Source organism: Suncus etruscus, chromosome 6, assembly GCF_024139225.1.
Source record: "Suncus etruscus isolate mSunEtr1 chromosome 6, mSunEtr1.pri.cur, whole genome shotgun sequence".
Taxonomy (NCBI): domain Eukaryota; kingdom Metazoa; phylum Chordata; class Mammalia; order Eulipotyphla; family Soricidae; genus Suncus; species Suncus etruscus.
The window spans coordinates 103,249,610-103,269,198 of NC_064853.1; the positions used below are offsets into that span (position 1 = coordinate 103,249,610).

The 19,589-nt window shown below is 42.5% G+C and overlaps 1 protein-coding gene across 1 annotated transcript in view; it reads right to left on the minus strand.

The window, feature by feature from the left end:
• Window positions 1-18,829, minus strand: part of LOC126012131 (serotransferrin-like) — a 37,205-nt gene extending 18,376 nt beyond the window's left edge. Inside the window, exons 1-12 of the mRNA XM_049775952.1 lie at window positions 18,675-18,829; window positions 17,521-17,681; window positions 11,408-11,516; window positions 10,482-10,658; window positions 9,753-9,900; window positions 8,752-8,807; window positions 8,050-8,216; window positions 4,280-4,457; window positions 3,454-3,605; window positions 1,618-1,708; window positions 794-832; window positions 1-16 (exon numbers count right to left, since the gene is read on the minus strand). The exon at window positions 1-16 is cut by the window's left edge and continues 140 nt beyond it. Coding sequence (XP_049631909.1) covers window positions 1-16; window positions 794-832; window positions 1,618-1,708; window positions 3,454-3,605; window positions 4,280-4,457; window positions 8,050-8,216; window positions 8,752-8,807; window positions 9,753-9,900; window positions 10,482-10,658; window positions 11,408-11,516; window positions 17,521-17,681; window positions 18,675-18,717 — 1,337 coding nt within the window. The 5' untranslated portion in view covers window positions 18,718-18,829. The remainder of the gene's footprint in view (window positions 17-793; window positions 833-1,617; window positions 1,709-3,453; window positions 3,606-4,279; window positions 4,458-8,049; window positions 8,217-8,751; window positions 8,808-9,752; window positions 9,901-10,481; window positions 10,659-11,407; window positions 11,517-17,520; window positions 17,682-18,674) is intronic.
• Window positions 18,830-19,589: the final 760 nt, after the last annotated feature.

The window sequence follows — 19,589 nt, forward strand, 5'->3', positions numbered from 1 at the left end:
GCCACAGCAAGATATCCTACCAGGAAAATATGAGGGATATTTAACACCTTGGGGGCACTATTACATGTCTTTCTGCCTTCAAAGCCTGTTATGTACCTATGGAAACAAAATTCTTTTTCATCATTCCTTCTCTAAAAAAGTCTTACCAATAACTGACTGAGGTGAAGTACCAGCCACTCTGCCAGATTACTCAGAACTTTTAAAAAAGCAGTAAGGCTGGCTTGTTCTTGAAGCCTGTGTTTTCCTTTAAACACTGCTCTCATGTGTTAGTCTCTATGTCTCTTTGCTTGCTTATTTCCACTCTAGAGAGGCTTGTTCTCTCTCATTTACATTATTTTCTCTCACATCTTTCAAAATCAGTTTCATTCAATAAAAACTACCTTACTTCATAATAAAAAAAAGTAGTAAGAGGCTGGAAAGATTGACAAGGCCAGACACCTGCCTTGCATGTGGCCAACCTGGGCAAAAGCCCTGGCACCCCAGGGGTGCTCATGGGACCATATATTATATTGGGGATTTAACCTGGATTGGGAACATGCAAGGCAAATGTCCCTGACTGAAAATTTTTGTATATGAGTCATGGCAAGGGAAGAGTTTCACCATCATTTAAAGATCACTGTTTACCCATGTATTTTTGCATTTTTAAAATATTAGTTTTTGATTGCCTTATCTACCTTTGATTTATAGTGAAGATTACCATACCCTTCCCCAAATATAACAAATTTATTATTATTATTATCATTATTATTCATGAGTGTATTTTAAATTCATGAAGGTATCATTTCCAACTCACCTTTTTCTGGTGTGTTTACACATTCAGGTCCTTCAGTTTCTGCAAAAAAGAAAATAAGTAAGTCATTAAACACTCATTTGAAAAAAAACATACCTTTCTCATACTGTCACTCAGAGTAAAATTAGTATCTACATAGACCCAGTTCTGGGATGAAAAGGTAGCCCTGTTGGTAAGGCATTTACCTTGCACACAGCAAAGCCAGGCTTGATCCCTGGCACCCTGTATGGTTTCCCGAACTTTACCAGAAGTGATCCAAGGACACAGAGCCTGGAGTGAGCCCTGGGTACCACCCAGTGTAATACCAAAACCAAAATATATAAAATCATATTCCCCATATTTCCCAAAGACCAGGATTTTTGGATATGCAAGCACACTTTAACACATTAGCTTCTAGAATTTAGTCACAAAATATCAAGTTTCCTGCCCACTCTGTTCTCTGTATTAGTGGTCCCTGAAACTCTATTTTAATTCCTGTACCAGGACTACAAGGGGAAGTTTTAAGTTTTAGAGCAAGAAGATTTCTGCAAGATCTCTGCTATGAGTTCTGTTTCAGCTGTATGTAACAGGAACAAAGCCCCTACCTCCGTTTTCCTGGTGGGAAATGTCATAGAAAAGATCCTTGCCAGAGCAAGGATAGGGTGTGTGAGAGTGAGAGAGAGAGAAACAGAGAGAGAGAGAGAGAGAGAGAGAGAGAGAGAGAGAGATTAGAAGATTCTAAAATAGCAAGAGTTTTAGGACTTCCATAGATCAGTCTGATTTTATTTTCCCATTTTTTTTTATGTTACTAAAAGAATAAAACACAGAGAGTTGCCTCCTTTACTTACTGTAGTTTTCTGCCAGGACAGGCGTCAGACCACACTTGCCTGCTATATACAGATAGCCTCCATCCAAGGACATGGCATCAGCCTCTCCTTTCTACAAAGACACCACACATTACAGCAGATGATAATGGCTCACTTATCCCACCACCTCCCTGTTTCTTGAAGCAGACATTCAAGCACAGATCCTGAAGGTCCCTGGTGATGGCAATAACAAGTTCTGGATCCCAAAAGCATCAGTTGAAAAAGAAAGATTTCTATTTCATGCTTACCCAAACTTAATATACACTGATGATCAACTCTGAGAACCTTACCTCATCAAGGAACCAAGACAAATGTTGAGTCTTCCTATCGATTTACAGAATACACTGCTTCAAAGACACTCCCACAACATCACTCTGACACCCAGAAGCCTCAATTGTATGACAGATAAGTGTATTCAGCATCTAAAGACTATGACTGTGCTTCCTGATGGAGACTCCAGCCCCAAATCTTGATTACATGAGCTGAATGTGATGTAAGTGCTATTTAAGTGGTGTATTTCAGTGCTAGAGTGCAAATAAATATATTCAAATAAATGAACTCTAAAGTTTCATAAGCTCTGAATGACAGAAGTGTTAAATTCAACACAGTTGCCCAGCTTTTCCCTGGGTCTGGCAGTATTCTTTAAAAGACTATGCCCCTCTCACCTGAAATAACCAATGTGGGCAACTATTTGAGAAAAACACTTAAATAAGCAAAAACATGAAAGTGTAATTCATAATAGCAAAAGACTACAGAAGGCAAAATAGTGGAATGAATACTGGCTAAATAATTGCATCTTATTCACATTGGAATATATTATATTAAATTATTGTGTTTTCTAGATTTAGAGTTGAGAGCGTGCCCAGTGGTAGAGCACAAACTTTCTATGTGTAGAACCTTGAATTTCATTCCCAGAACAACAAAAAATAAATGTTTTATTAAAAACTATGGCACAAGGAACAAAGAGAAAGTACAGTGGGTAGAAAACTTGCCTTGCATGCAACCAAACCAGGTTTGACCCTGGCATTCCATATGGTGTGTCCCCCCCAAGTTTGCAAAGTATGAAGAGTCAAAAAAAAGCCCTAAGCATAGCCCTGTATGACCCAAAACCACCCACTTACCCCACCCTAAAAAAAACCCTGTGGTATGGGAAAAGCCCAATAGCTTTTGGGTAAAAATGAGTAGTGAGCTATCTACATATGCTCTCATGTTTAATAAGATTTTCTTTTTTTTTTTTTTTTTGGTTTTTGGGTCACACCCGGTGGTGCTTAGGGGGTTACTCTTGGCTGTCTGCTCAGAAATAGCTCCTGGCAGGTATGGGGGACCATATGGGACACCGGGATTCGAACCAACCACCTTTGGTCCTGGATCGGCTGCTTGCAAGGCAAACACTGCTCTGCTATCTCTCCGGGTCCAAGATTTTCTTTCAAGTTTGAAGATTACAACTTCTTATTTTCTTCTTTAGGATTTTCAAAATTTTAAAATAAAATATAAAATGTTCAATTAAGCTAAACCTGTATATAATCAATACAGACTTTGTCACACCTATCTGGCACCTTCATGCTGCACCCCCCCCCCCCAAGCAAGCATTTCTCTGATTGCCCTACTGTGTGCAACCAAGAAATGAATGCAGTTCTAAGAAGTCCTTCAGAGCTATAAGCTCATAAGTGTTTAGGCTCCTTTGGGGCTGGACTCCCACAATGAAGACACAACTCCCAGGATCCAGGTTTTTATGTGATTTCCAGGACATGTCTCAGTATCCAGGATAGCAAGACACAATAGCAGGGATGCTGCCCTATGGTAGTAGCAGTGACATACCGAAATCTTGGCAATGCAGTCTTCAGTAGATTCTGCTGACTCACACTCTATTTTTCCTCCACTGTTTACACTCCATTCATCACACTTGACCCTCTCATGGTGGCCCACTGCACACCACTTCACTTTCTTGCATTCATCTGGGGGATCCTGGCCTAGGGCATGAGATGAGAACCAGAGTTCAGATGAGACACTAGAAGTTCTAAGTCTGCTGACTCTCAGTGATAATTACTATCTTCATGAAATTTCAGAAATTTTCAGCAAAACCTCAACAGCTCCTACTCAAGGAAGATTTTTTTTTTTAAGGCAATAATGTTCTATTGGTTGACTTCTTATTTAGATTTAGGTTAAACTAATTTCTTCAGAGAAGTCAGCTTTCCTCTCAATTCCTAAGTATTTTATCACTTCTGGCTGTTTGAAGTGTTTTTTTTATCTTCTTCTTGAAATCGCTATTGAACACATTAATATTTGTGTTGGCTGCTTGCTGTCTGTTTCTTCCAGGCGAATAAAGCTTGTATAGGGAAGGGTCTGTTTTATTTTTTATGTTCCCCCATTGTTCAAGGTGGTGCCTGACATTGTTCATAGTTAGTGCAACCCTGAATTTATCCACAGGTATCAAATCCAAGTCACTTTAAACATGGATTTCTTTAAAACCCTTAGGTAATATCCAGGAAAGTAGTATACCATTTATCTTTCATTCAACACTGGGCAGCACAGACCTGGCAGACAAAGTACCATCAGGGCAGCTGTTCAAAATTAAGATTCCATTCCTGGTGCCCTCGACAATTTTCAAGTCCCTAAGGTCACACTTTCCCTCTAGGGTACTTACGTGTATCTTCCCTTGCATTCCGAGCACTCATGACATACATATAGCCTAGGTACATCCAGGTGTCCATGCTATCAGGCACCAGTAAAAAGCCCTGTGTAGAATCCTTAAACATCATATCAGTCCCATGAGGGGAGCTGAAGAGCTGGAATTCACTTGATTTTCCTCTGCCAAAATGTTCCTGTTTGTGGCAAAACACAATAGTGAATGACTTACAGTGACAAGGGAGGTTGCAAAGTGGGTCTGAAGACAAATTAAACTCCTATAAAATAAAATAAGAAGCATTTCCTGTGGCCTGAAGAGAGGGCTATGAGGTCTGCTCTTGCCCCTCTGGCGCCTCCTCCATTTACAATCTCACCACTATGAGTGTTCTACTGACACTACTGTGTCTGTCTTCCTGGCTGGGTTGACAGCTCTTTGAAAGCAAAAAATATATTCCTCCGTCAGAAGTAGTCCTGTGTATTAGCCACTTAAGTTCTGGGTGCTAGATGGAAGCAAAATAGGAGTAGGCTGAAGTAAAGTAAAGGAATGGCTAAAGTAGGCTCATGCTTGACATTCCACTGCCTTAGCAAAGTAGAGCTGATCACTTTAAACTGGGCTGAGGGACATCTTCAGAACCATGCCCTTCATTTAAGGTCTTAGAAGGAATCTTGGGAAAGGCTATTTACCTTGACCTAGAGAGCCTGGTTTAGATGGAAGAAAATGAAAGCAAGCAGAAAGGATGATTTCCCTGTACTGTTCCAAAAATGTAGTCTGAAACACCTGGAAATGGAATACCTCATTACTAAACAAGCAGTGGATCAGAAAGGAAATCAAAATATTCCTGGAAACAAATGAGAAAGTAGATATTAGGTACCAGAATTTGGGGAACACAGCAAAGGCAGAGTTAAGAGGAAAATTCATAATTATGCAAATACTCATCAGGAATAAAGAAAGGGCTCACATATATAACTTGACTGCACAACTTAAGAAACTGGAAAACTATCAACAAAAGGAGCACAAATCAGGCAGGAGGAAAGAAATAATAAAACTTTGAACAGAAATTAATGAATTCAAAATTTAAAAATAGCCTAATAAAAATAAGAGCAGGTTCTTTGAAAAAATAAACAAGATTAATAAGCCATTAGCAAGACTCACAAAGAAATAACCCTAATAAATCAAATCAGAAAGGAAAGGGGAAACATCACAACTGATACCACAGAAATTCAAAGGATCATCAAAGAGTACTCTGAGAAACTTTATGCCACAAAACAAGAGAACCAAGGAGAAACGGATAAATTTTTGGACTCCTAAAATCTCCAAGGCTGAAACAAGGAGATCTGAAACAACTGAACAGAATTATCACTTCCTAATAAATTGACATGGTACCTAACACCTACCCAAAATCAAAAGCCAAAATCAAGGTTCAAATGGATTTAATAATCAGTTCTTTCATACATTTAATAAAAACCTATTGCTGATCCTTCTCAAACTTTTCCAGGAAATTGAAAGAACAGCAGCACTCCCAAATAGTTTTTACAAAGCAAGCAGACATCACTCTGATACCAAAAGTAGATAGAGACATAGAAGAGAAAGAGAGAGAGAGAGAGAGAGAGAGAGAGAGAGAGAGAGAGAGAGAGAGAGAGAGAGTTGCAGGCCAATATCCTTGATGAGCAGAGAAGCAAAAATATTCAATAAAATATTAGCAAATAGAATCCAACAATGCATTTAAAAGATCATACACTGTTTCCAAATAGGATTCATCCCAGGGATGCAAAGATGGTTTAACATACACAAGCTAATCAACACAATATGCCATTAATAAAAGAAAAAGAAAAATTATACGATCATATCAATCGTTGCAGAGGAAGCATTTAATAAGATTCATCAGCCATTATGATAAAAAAAACTCTCAACAAAATGGAAATTGAAGGAACTTTCTTCAATATAGTCAAAGTTATTCACCATAAGTCCACAGCAAACATTATAGTCAATGGGAAAAAATAAAAGGCTTCCCTCTAAGACCAGGTTCTAGATAAGTGTGCCCACTCTTGTCACTTCTATTCAATAAATACTGAATGTATTTGCTATAGCAATTAGGCTATCTAGAAAAAGATATCAAGGGCATCTATATTAGGAAAGAAAGAAGTCAAATTCTCACTATTTGTGGATTACATAAATCTATACTTAAAAAACACTAAAATTCTACATAAAAGCTTCTAGAAACAATAGATTTTTTTATTTTTATTTTGACCATATTGGCTTACATATCTTTCACAGTAGTATTTTAGGTACATATTAACATTGAATCAGGGAAATTCCCATCACCAAATTTGTCCTCCCTCCACCCCCGTTCCCATCCTGCATCCCATATCCCCCACCCTCACCCCCCAGGCTGCTAGAATAAGTGGTCCCCTCTGTGTCTAGCTTACTACTTAGTGATCATATATCTGTTTGGTTCTGGTACCCTCCCTTCTTTCCTCCTCTATTTGAGAGGTGGAACTAGATAGTTCAAATTATGTGGTTTTGTTTGAAGGAAAGTAAAGCAATAAAATGGGGTAAAAAATCAAATAATCTGAAAATGGGCGGAGTCCTTCTAGAGGCTTTCAACCTCAGTTTGAGAGAGGACAGGAAAAAGGTAATTGAAACACCACAGCAACACAAAAAGACGTATTAAATAAAATATCCAGTGAGCACTACAGCAATAAAGACAAGCACCACACAATAGTCATGGTCCTGAAATAAAACCATGCCAGAGCGCAAAAAGAAAGATAAAGATAACATAAAATAAAATAAAATAAAATTGGAGACATCAACTTCAATATCTACACCAAAACAAGAGGTTAAAAAAAAACCTAGATAAGTAGATAAAAGGATTATTTTGTGCTTTTTTTTTTTTTCCCTGCATAGGCACAGTAAAGTAAGTCAGGGGGAAATGAGAAGAAAATTATCGCCATAGAGGCACCCTGGGAAGTGAAGGTGGGTGGGCAGGAGGAAAATTACAGACATTTGTGGGAAATGAACACCAGTGAAGAGATGAGTATTGAACACTGTATGAAACTTGGGGCCAGAGAGATAGGGCATGTGCCTTGAATGCAGCCAACCCAGGACAGATCTGGGTTTGATTCCCGGCATCCTATATGGTCCCCCGAGCCTGCAAGAAGTGGTTTCTGAGCACAGAGCCAGAAGTAACCCCTGAGTGCTGCTGGGTGTGGCCCCAAAACAAAAACAAACCAAAAATAAATAAAACAAAACTGAACACCATCTGAAAGTCAACTGTATGAAGCACTGTATGAAACTCAACTATCAACATTTTTTGGTATCTCATAATGATTCAATTTAAAAATTAATTTAAAAAAGAGTCATCAAGAAACCAAACTGTAGGGACCAGAGAGCTAGCAAAGCGGTAGGGCATTTGCCTTGCAAGCAGCCAATCCAGGACGGATGGTGGTTTGAATTCCAGCATCCCATATGGTTCCCCGAGCCTGCCAGGAGCGGTTTCTGAGCTCAGAGTCAGGAGTAGCCGCAGAGCGCTGCCGGGTGTGACCCCAAAACAAACAAACAAACAAACAAACAAAAACAAACTGTAGAGCCTGGCAGACCACAAGGCAGGGCTAGGCTTCAGTGACTGAGAGGCCTCTTGCTAGGCACTTCTGACAAGTAGAGGATGTTTTGCATAGTTCCTACCATATCCCAAGCATAAACAGGCTTCTACAGTGACACAGAGTGATTAAAGGAAAAAACCCAAATCCAAGCAGGGATCCTGCAGAAAGAAGGAAGAAAAATGGAGGCACCTGGGCATAGTTGAGAAGATTCCAGATCAAGTTCTTTTTGCCACCCACGCTTCGGGTCACCACAGCATGGGAAGGAACCTGGGCCAGGTGGCAGTCCTTGTATTGATCCAGAGGCTTCCGGGTGTTGTCAGGACATAGTAACTCATAATTGTCTTTGTCAGGACTTTCTAGGGAGGGGGTCCAGGAAGGGGAGAGAGAAAGTCCAGATGAGCCTACGACTTACTTATGATTCTTTCCCCCTTCTCTTTGATTTGCTGAATCAGAAGCTGTATGACTAGAAAATTCAAGAGAAATTATTGAGAACCAGAAACCTGAAGGAAACTGAGTTGCTCAAGAGTCCATAGATAATAATAGGCATAGAAATTATTTTAAGCTTCTGATACATGCTGGGGAGATTGCCCCACATCCCACATAAACTCTCATTGCAACATGCCAACTTCAGGCCCAGATTGGCTAGGATTGCCCCAACCTTTTGCGATAGCAATCATGACAATGAGACAGAGTCCCTAGATATAGTCCCTAGAGATAGGCTGAAAGCATCCCTAGAGTACAGGCAGAATCACCACATGAGCACCCTTAGCACAGGGAGAAACCAGCCATGTCCATATACTCTTATCTGACTACTAGACAGAAGAAAAGATCAAAAAAAGAAGCAGGGCCATGATCGGGAGGGGATCTGCCAATTCTTCCCCCATAACTTACCAAGTGCTGTCAAGTGCTTGACAAAGGCCACATCACCAGCATCATCAGCTAGACACCTGTGGTAAGAAATTTTGATGGTTCCTGCATGGCAAGCCCTTCTCCTAACCCTCCAGGGTCTTCTCATAGCCTCCTACCCTGAACCGGGACAAAATCTAAAGGTGGCCCCTGTACAATGTGCAGCTGAAGAATCACAGGAACCAACTGCCAGGGTACCACAAAGATGGGATGAGTGGATAAGCTCACAGGAGCTGAAGGGTCCTCATTCTGTGCCCCAAAGAAGTCAAAAGGCACTAAAGTTTGTTTTAATACAAAGAGTTTTCAAACTTATGAAAAAGGAGAAAGGGCACAGAGTGTCCTGGGGGAAGGAAATGTCCACTGGCTTGCTAGAAAACTGTAGGCTATAGTGAGGGAAAAAGGGGATTAAATTGGTCGTCCATGGGAGTTGAATGCTGGGGTGGTGGGCAAAGTGAACAACCTGGCCATGGAGTACATGTCACAGCTACAGCTGACAATAGATGGTCAGTCACAGAAGTCTGGCCTGGACACTAAGCATGTACTGGGGCTTTGGTCTCTGCCTAGTGGAAGGAGAGGACACACTGGCCTATATCTGAGAGTTCTAGGAAGAGAAAAAAAGATCTCTGAGAGAGAGGCTTCCTTTTTTTCTTTTTTCTTTTCTTTTCTTTTTTTCTTTTTTTTTTTTTTTGCCACACCTGGTGATGCTCAGGGGTTACTCCTGGCTATGCGCTCAGAAATCGCTTCTGGTTTGGGGGACCATATAGGATACCGGGGATTGAACCCAAGTCCGTCCTGAGTCAAACGCTCCGCCCTTGAGACAGGCTTCTTGATTTAGTGTCAGATGGAGGGGAATACGTTAGCCTGGGACTTCCCAAGGAGACCATCTGACTTGTCTTTGTCCAGGCTCTGTTGTGGACCTCAAGGATCTTCTGAGTTAAGCCCACCCAGAAATGTGGCCCAATGGAATAATGAACAGGATCACTCACTTTAAGGCACCCTTGTAGCCAAAGTAGGGTTCATGGGAAGAACAGGCACACTTGTCAGCCCCAGTCCCTGCACACTGCTGACACAGCTTGGGATAGAGCTTTGGATCTGCACAGGGAACACAGCTGGCCTCGAAGAACTTGGACACAGCTGTTCAACAAAGAGACAGAGAGCACAGAACCGAATTAGCCAGCCTGGACACAAGCTTTCACCAGCCCAGGCTTTTCCAGGAGGGAAAAGAATTCCACACAAGTTCAATCACTCAAACCAGAAGTTTCCCCCAAAGAGTTACTTCCTCCCCAAGAGTCTCGCTGCCACCCACCCCCATCTTTGCCTCCCTGCCTTGTCAGACTAGAAGCTCCCATAGAAAGAGGCCTGCCTAGAGAGATGCCGTCCAAGTTCATGGCCACCTCAAGCAGAATGAGATACTTAGACTGGAAAGAAACCTTAGGTGGTGCATAACCAGGCCCAATAGCTGGCCCCAAATGAAGGCCCTCTTTCTGTCTCCCCATTTCTCAAGACAGCTTCTGGTGAAGTATTGGGAATTTAGAGCATAGAAGCCTTGGTTGATATCCCTCAGAGCTACTGCAGTCTCACTCCTGCCAATTTGATGCTGGTTCAACCTCCCAAGTCATCGGGCCTCCAATTAGTGACTAAGATGCTCTAGCAGATCTAGCAGATCTATGTTGAGGAGACACCAGGCAAGTGCACCCATCCTCCTGCTCACTCACCTTTCAGAAGAGAGTCTTGTGGCTGAGGCAACTTCCAATAAAGCAGACCAATGGGGATGTTCCAGCCAGCTGATCTGCCAAGGCCTGTGTGGCAGGATTTCTTGCCTTGGAGCTCATTAAACTGGAAATTGCTGGTCTTCTTCACAACTGCCACAGCATAATAGTTAGTTTGCTTATCTAGAGAGAGCAAGAGAGAGAGAGAGAGAGAGAAGGCAAAAAGGTGTTATGATCCAAATGTTTTTACCTTCTCTGGTCTACATCTCCCAACTGAAACCTGGCTAAAAGCTGGAGTTGTGGGAAAAGATACCACACATTCCCAGGTCTTTCTCTCTCTCTCTCTCTCTCTCTCTCTCTCTCTCTCTCTCCCCTCTCTCTCTCTCTCTCTTTCTCTCTCTCTCTCTCACTCTCTCCCCTCTCTCTCTTACTCTCTCTCTCCCCTCTCTCTCTCTCTCTCTCACTCTCTCTCTCACTCTCTCTCTCTCTCTCCTCTCTTTCTCAGCATTTCCTGTCCATTGACTGAGATAGGGAACAGTGAGGTACTCTCAGAACAGCTGTATGGTTGACACTCCCATCCCTGGTGCATGCTACAGTGTGCTGGCTCATCGAGGTCCTGCCAATGGCTTTTGGTGGATTTCTATACACAGTTCCAACTCTTAGGGGTTTCTGTCAGGCTGCATGCAGCAGAACCTATCTCTTCAGGAGACATTCCCTGGCTCTGAAACTCAGTGGAGAAGCCTCAGTTCTCACAGCTCCAGGCTTCCAGAAGCCTGGGTGGCTTCTGAGAATTCAATTTTCCACATTCACTGAGTGGTGGGGTCTCATGTGCATCCCCTCTCCACTAGTTGTTAGATAAGACAGAAAGACTCAGGATCTATCAAGAAGAGCAAAGCCCACAGTGCTTTCCTGGGTCCCCAGAAATAACTGACTCTCTTGGGAACCGTAGTACTCTGCCACCACAGGAATCAGGTTGTAGGGAGCCAAGCCAGCCTCGAACACATGACCTGCATCCAAAGTCACTGCATCCGCTTCATCCTCCTAAAAGGGAAAAGAAAATCAGACCTCAGGGAGGGCTCCTCTTCTAAGGAAGGGCCACCCAAACCTTGGACATGCAGGGCTTTTGGGACCTAGGGTCAGAAGAACCTTCACTGTTCTCATACAACCCAGTAGGCCAAAGCTTCCACCTCCCTGGTGAGAGAATGGCTTGTCTTCCTCATGAAAAGTGGAAGAAACAGAGCATAACACTCTCTGTCCCAGCTCTACTGAGACTCTAGAAAAAATAGACTCTCATCACACCAGTCAGGGCACACAGTTTCTCAAGGACTCTTACATGCCTTTCTCCTCATCAATGCACTAACTATTTTTCTTTTGATTTTTTGGACCACACCCAACAATGCTCAGAGTTACTCCTGTCTCCGTATTCAGGAATCACTCCTGGAGGTGCTTATGAGACCACAGGGAAAGCCGAAGATAGAACCCAGATCAGCTCATACAAGCCTAGTGCCTTATCTAGTTAATATTTCTCTATCTTTATTTCACACTTTGAGCCAAGGGCTTGCATCTTCATTTTGGGGTTTCTTCTGAAATCTTTATCAGGAACCCCCAAAGAGCCCTCCTTAATGGGGAGGAAAGCCTGGGTGACCTTACCTCATCTCTTTGCTTTGTAGTAGTGTTTTTCTTTCTGTCCTGTGTCCAAGTAACTACTGGAGCCTTTTATTCAAGGATTGGCACATTCCATATTTTATCCCTCCTAAGTGTCAGACTCTAATTATTACTTCCATTACAGTTCATTGTCTGCGTAGTCAACTAGTCAGACAATCACAGCTTATCACTGTCCAATTCAGCTCTGTTTGACACTTTGAAAAGTTGACAGCACAGAACATAAGGCTCCTGCCTGGCGTGTGGCCAGCTCTGTCCAATCCCCAGCACTGCATATGATCCCCTGAACACACCAGGGTGTCACACCTGAGTACAAAACAAGGAACAGACCCTGAGAACTTCTGGGTATAGCCCCAATTCCCAAACTAATTAAATGGAGCCACAGAAAGTTTAAGTAACTTCCACAGGCCAGAGACCTAGTAAGTCAACCACTCTTTCTTACCTCCCTTTTTCTTTTTTTTTTTTTTTAACTTTTTGCTCCTACTTATTCATATCTTTAAACTTGAGCTATTTATTTGAAATGTTATATGTACTTTCTCACAATGTCTAGAATTTATTTTCTCCTCAATTAAGAAGCACAGTATATTATATACTCTTAATATTTTTTCTTGAAGTATCTCTCTTTAATTAAAATGACTTTTATAGCAGCCATTGCCAGTATTCTATAGTTATAATTGATTAATTAAAAAACAGAACTTCAAGGTCTGTCTTGTTCCAGGTAATAAGATAATTAGGCTTCTTACGTGAAATTAATCAAAACATAATCTTAAGTATTTGTCTGATTAAAAGTTTTTTTAAACTTTATTTTTAATGATGATCATTCCTGAGCTCAGGAATTACTCCTTATGATGCTTGGGGGACCATATGGAATGCTAGTTACTGAACCCGGGTTGGCCACATGCAAGGGAAGTACCCTATCCACTGTTCTATCACTCTTGGCCTCTGATTAAAATTTTCATTAGTCATGACTCTGGGTTTTACTATAATAAAGTACTAACATAGAGCTTATAATTCAATTATTTAGAATACCATTTTATTTTATTTTATTTTATTTTTTGTTCATACTTGACAGTGCTCAGGGGTTACTCCTGGCTCTATGCTCAGAAATTGCTCCTGGCAGGCTCAGGGAACCATATGGGATGCAGGGATTCAAACCACTGTTCTTCTGCATGCAAAGCACATGCCCTACCTCCATGCTATCTCTCCGGCCCCTAGAATACCATTTTAATTTTAAATTTTATTCACTTTGGGGAGTACACCTAGCATAATTGGGGCCACAACTGTACTCAAGGATACACTTGAAGATGCTCAGGAAAATAATGGGATGCAAACCATTGTCATTACCACAGCTGTATACAAGGCAAATGCCTAAACCACTGTACTTTCTCTCCAGTCCTAAACTTTTGTGTTTGTTTTTATTTTGAGTCACACTTGGCAGTGCTCAGGGTTTATTCCTGACTCTGCACTCAGAAATTACTCCTGGCAGTATTCAGCAGATCATATGAAGTGCTGAAGAGCAAACTCAGGATATTCACTATTGCTCCAATCTTTTTTTTTTTTTTTTGGTGTTTTGGCCACACCGTTTGATGCTCAGGGGTTACTCCTGGCTAAGTGCTCAGAAATTGCCCCTGGCTTGGGGGGACTATATGGGATGCCAGGGAATTGAACAGCGGTCCTTCCTTGGCTAGCGCTTGCAAGGCACTCACGTTACCTCTAGCACCACCTCACCGGCCCCTATTGCTCCAATCTTATGCTCTACCATTTACTATTAAATACTATTAAATACTGCAAATACTACAAAATACCATTGTCCTATTAAGTACACTCAAATTGAAAGACCTTTTATTCCACAACTGGACATCAGCTATGAGACCATTTTTAAATTATAGAATTTTGTTATTTTTTAATAGAGATGAAAAAATAGTAATAATGATAAGTAACCAAAAATGTCCTAGCTGATGAAAAACATGATGCTACAAGTCCAATATATCCACAACAGGCACAGTGAAGATACCAACATTTAGAACTGTGAATATTTTCACGTGGTGAAGTATGGAATATGGTAGACCAAGGAAACAAAATCTCAAATTTATCCAGAGAGCTTGTTAAAGGAAAGAAATGAAAAGAGTAGACTTTTTAACAATTGTAAGTCAGGAGATAAACTATTTTAAATTGTGTGAAAATGTCTGGCAAATTTAATGGAATTATACATTTAGCAAAAGCTCCAATAATAAGGAGGAAATTAAGCCGATGCAGAGGAAGCAAACAACTAGGAGAGTTTAACAGAAAGGTATTAATTGTAAAGAATTGCCCAGAAAACATATTTCAAAGTAAAAAACATAGTAATCTCCTCCAGGTCTCATATAGTGTCTACAAATATCTAAAGTATCTATGTCTGCAGAATAAAACATAAATAACAACATCTGAATGGAGAAGAGAGAAATCAAAATTCTGGGTTCCAAAATTTTTTGATTAATGAAGGGGTCAGAATTCTTTTCTCTAACATTATGGTAAGCTAACCATACATAGTGAAGATGTGAGGTAGAATATTAAAAATATAAATGTTTACATTACTTCTAAGGGAAAATAATGCAAATGAGCAGGCATGTACAAGCTCAATATTTTGGGTGTTGCTTTTAATGTCAAAAAAGAAAAATCAGGGCTGGGAAGGTGGCGCTAGAGGTAAGGTGCCTGCCTTGCAAGTGCTAGCGTAGGACGGACCGCGGTTCGATCCCCTAGTGTCCCATATGGTCCCCCCAAGCCAGGGGCGATTTCTGAGTGCATAGCCAGGAGTAACCCCTGATCGTCAAGTGGGTGTGGACCAAAAACCAAAAAAAAAAAAAGAAAGAAAGAAAGAAAGAAAAATCAGAAATGGAAGAGCAGTAATAAAAGAAAGATAGCAAATTCAACCTTTCAATAATTATTAAGACCCTGAATTTACCACATAAAATAAATGAGTCAAATTGTTTTAGTAAACAAAATCCAACAAGAAACAGTTTACAAAAGACAAATTCAAAGAATGATTACATAGAAAGCTGAAAAGATAGAATTTGAGGGGGAAAATGCAACAGGATAATACTGACCAAGAGAACACCAGTATAGTAAGTTCTTGGCTTTTTGTTTGTTTATTTTTTTGTTTTTGTTTTGGGGTCACAGCTGGTAGTGCTCAGAGATCTCTCCTGTTGGACTGGGGTCACTGTATAGATGCAGAGGATTGAACCCGGGTAGACCACATGCAAGGTAAGAACCCTATCTCTCTGGCCCCAGTAGTTCTATTGGAAAAAGGAGTTTAGTCAAAAGGCACTGCCAGAGATCCAAGTTACTTCATACTAATAAAGCATGTCATTTAGCAAAATTATATGAATTATTTTCCCATATACTGCTAATACATACAAAATGTACAACCACATAGATTTTCATGAAAGTAGTTACTTTCTGAAATTTTGTCTTAAAAATCAAATACATATACTATGGCACAAGTACCATATATTTATTTTTAAGGTGTATATTTAAGAGAAATTACCAGGTTGTTTTTCTTAATTAATAAGTATTTCTGGGGCTGGAGAGATAGCATGGAGGTAAGGCATTCATGGAGGTAAGGCATTTGCCTTTCATGCCGAAGGTCATTGGTTCAAATATGGGCATCCCATATGGTCCCCAGAGCCTGTCAGGAGCGATTTCTGAGCGTGGGGCCAGGAGTAACCCCTGAGCACTGCCGGGTCTTACCCAAAAACCAAAAGAAAAAAAAAAGAAGTATTTCTCAAATCCAGATGAAAATAAAAATAACAAATAACTGAAAACAATCTAAATGCCTAATGACTGAAAAGAAAGAATAAACTGTTCTATACTAACACACAGAATTATTGTAGGGTTGTGAAAGTGAATGAACAATAGCCATATTCAACAATCCTGTTGACTCTTGCTAGCATAATATCAAAGAACAAAAAGCAAGTTTGAGAGGACAACACACAGTACTACTGTGTTGATAATTTTTAAGTAGAAAAAACATGCAATCAGTCATGTAATTTTATGTGTTTCGAAAGAAAAAGCAAAAAAAAAAACCTTATAATTTTGTTTGGGCTAATCAACATATGGGTAATTTATGTAGGCCAGAGTATTAGACCGTCTCATGCTGCTTCATGCTATTATTGCCTTAGCTGTAAATTATTAACGAAACTAGGTTTTGTGAATTAGTGGTAGTTATGTGGATGGCAGTATTTTAAGCTATTAATGTACTTAATATTAGAAAGGTATAAATGGACCAAAGCTGAGAGTATCAGAAGTCAAAGGTTAAGCCATGATACAGTTCATATAGTTCATACACACACACACACACACACACACACACACACACACACACACACACACACGATCAGTTTCTACCAAATCACAAAGTTCTTGAGTTAATCATGTCCTTAGAGCAAGCAGAGCCTTTTGCTTTCCTCTCTGCTCTACTGCTGTCACACTAGCTTCTCCCCAGCCACTCAACAAACCCAACTCTCTCCAGTATCGGGCCCTGTGGTACTATGTTCTTCACTTCCTGGCCTACCCATGTTGCTCCTAGCACGTATATCCATACTCATCCTGGGTCTCAGCTTCATGGTTTTCCTCTCTGAGACATCATTCTTGATACCCAGCCCAGAGCACATTTCCTCCATAGTCTGCTACTCTTTCCCTTCATGTATATCAAACACGATTTCTAATCATAGTTTTACATGTTTACAATCATATCTCTTATGAATAAACTAAGATCCTCAAGATTCAGGATCACATTTGTTCAAATTCTATAGTTCCAATGACCAGCATAAACTCTGACATATAGGCAGATGTACAGGAACAATGAAAATGGAAATGATACTATTCCTCTTTCCTGAGAGCATCCTTCTTTGATTCACTGTATCAGACAATGTTATTTGGTCATTTTTTTTATTACATTTTTCTTGGCTTCCACTCTGATTTTAAGGAGCAAAGCTGGGGCCGGTATGGTGGCGCTAGAGGTAAGGTGCCTGCCTTGCCTGCGTTTGCCTAGGACGGACTGCGGTTTCCCCCTGTGTCCATAGGGCCCCCCAAGCTAGGAGCGATGTCTGAGCGCATAGCCAGGAGTAACCCCTGAGCGTTACCGGGTGTGGCCCCAAAAACCAAAAAAAAAAAAAAAAAAAAAAAAAAAAAAAAAAAGGAACAAAGCTATTTTCCAACTACATAGGAATTTGTTCCTTGAAGAGTGCTGCTCTCTTTTCAGTTTTAGGTTGATTCTCTTAGCAGTGGGTCTGACTACACCCACAATGGCCAGTCTATGAGGCTAGAGTTGTTCTGAAGAGGTGCAAGAAGGGGAGCGTGTGGATGTTCTGCTACCCTCAACACAAGCAGTGTTGTGACCACTTACCGAAATGGCTCTGATACACTCAATGGGAGAGTTTTTCCTCACACAGGACAGGAGAGGACCACTCGCAGGAAGGGCTTTTTTGAAGCTGGAGCATTTGCTGGTCTCATGAGTGGAGGTGGTGCACCATCTCACGGTTTCCTCAGGAGAAGCCAGGCACAGTCCTAGGGGACAGATCAAAGGTTCCTGAGCCCTGGGGCAGCCAGGGCTCTGTAGGGAGCTCAGTTTGAAGGGTTTTGAGCTACATCCTTCCCCTTTCCAGTATCCTATTTGCCCTTCCATGAACACCACAGTCTGGGGACAAGGGAAAGACAATTTAGTGACCTCCCACTTAGGTGCTGCTCAGAGGGACAATGGTTTGACCAGCCGGCTCCTCTGTGTTCTCCATATCTCTCGCTTACCCCACAGGACTTGCCAATGGGTTAAGCCTGACCGCATTTCATTGAAGCTCTTAAAAAAAAAGGAGGGATGTTGGAGAGGAGGCTTTGCCTCAGGGTTACCCCAACAGGGGCAGAGCTTGGCCTTAAAACTAGTCTCCAGACTGCTGCCTAAGAAACAAAGGGAAAGAGCCTTTAATGCATTGCCCTTGCATGTGACTTTAGATAGGGCTTAAAGGCAGCTTAGATTTGCCTGTGCACAAGACAGACACCCCCATTTCCACTACTCTGCTTTGTTTCCAAGTAGGCTGTATCCGTTTCCACCCTTCTTTAGGCTGCCATGAGGAGACTCTAAAGCCAGTTTTTTGGTAGACCATAAAATACTGTCCCCACTCCACCCCACCCCAAACTCTGTGTCACCAGCACTCTGTGACCCAAATAAGAGCCTGCGGCTGAGGGAGGGCTCTTCTGGAGGAAAGGGGCCCTCAGAGTCGGGGTTCGATCAAGGTGCCCTCTCCCACGAGTGCAAGACCTAGAAGAGGCCCTGGAGCTGTCAGAGGGAAGGGGAGCAGGCAAGGGTTGGGGTGCAGACTTAGTAACAGACAGTCCCCAAAGCAATGCCAAAGCCGGTGCGGAGGCGGTGGGGATTTGGGGGGAAGAGGGTGGACCAGTGAGAGGGGCTGGAAAGGGGGAGGATAGTAGCCCCCGACTTGGAGCCCCAGCACCGAGCTTGAGTTGGGGTCGCTCAGACAGGAACGGGGGTGGGGTGCGGGCACTCACCCAGGGCCGTACAGGCCAGCAGCGCGTGGATGGCGAGCCTCATCCTCGGGCACTCAGGAGCGGCTGGTGCCCCGTCTGCCGGGCCAGCGCCCCTTTATCCCCGGCGGGCGGCGGGCACTGCGCAATCTTTGACCTCCAGTGTTTGCGCATTCCTCGGCCCCGCCGCCGCCGCCCCCACGCCGGCCGCCGCCTGCCAGAGCCCCCGGGGTGCGACTCGGCCCAGAAATGCTGACTGGCGGGTGCTGGAGGACCCTCTTCCCGGCTGGGGCGCGTCCCCTCGGAGACGGCGCGGGGTGCGTGGTGGGGACGCGGGAGGGTCCCGGGGGTGTCAGGGACAGGGGACCCTGGGCCGGATCGAGCAGAAGAGCCACGGGGCTGGGAGGGGTCGGACCCCAACAAGAGACAGCAGGCACCCACCTCCGACCCTGGGCGTTCTTGAGGGTCCCTGGACCCCTCCTGCTGGAGTGACCCTTGAGCGCCCCAAGTGTGAATTCACGTTCCCTAGCCGCCCCACTAATTAAAGGAGCTCGCACTCTCCATCCCTTCAAAACAACAAATCAAAACAAGCCACAGGATAGGTGCGGGCACAGTCTTTCGTTTGCTGGGGGTAGGGGGCACTGCCCCGTCTTTACTGGAGCCCACACTTTAGTCTCCTCCAGCAACCTGCCAGCGCACCCCAGGAACGCGAGTGCAGGCGACCAAGGTGCCACATGCTCTAGGTCCTAAATAAAAGATTGCTCTAATTCTTAAATATTTGGTAGACTTCATTGATGAAGCTTGCTTGATCCTGGGCATTCTTTAAGAAAAGGATATTGTTATGAACTCCTTCGGGGAAAGAATGAACATGGTGTGAGGTAGGATTGCTTTACACACGATTGAGTTGGGTTCAATTTTCTCCATCCTATATGGTTTCCC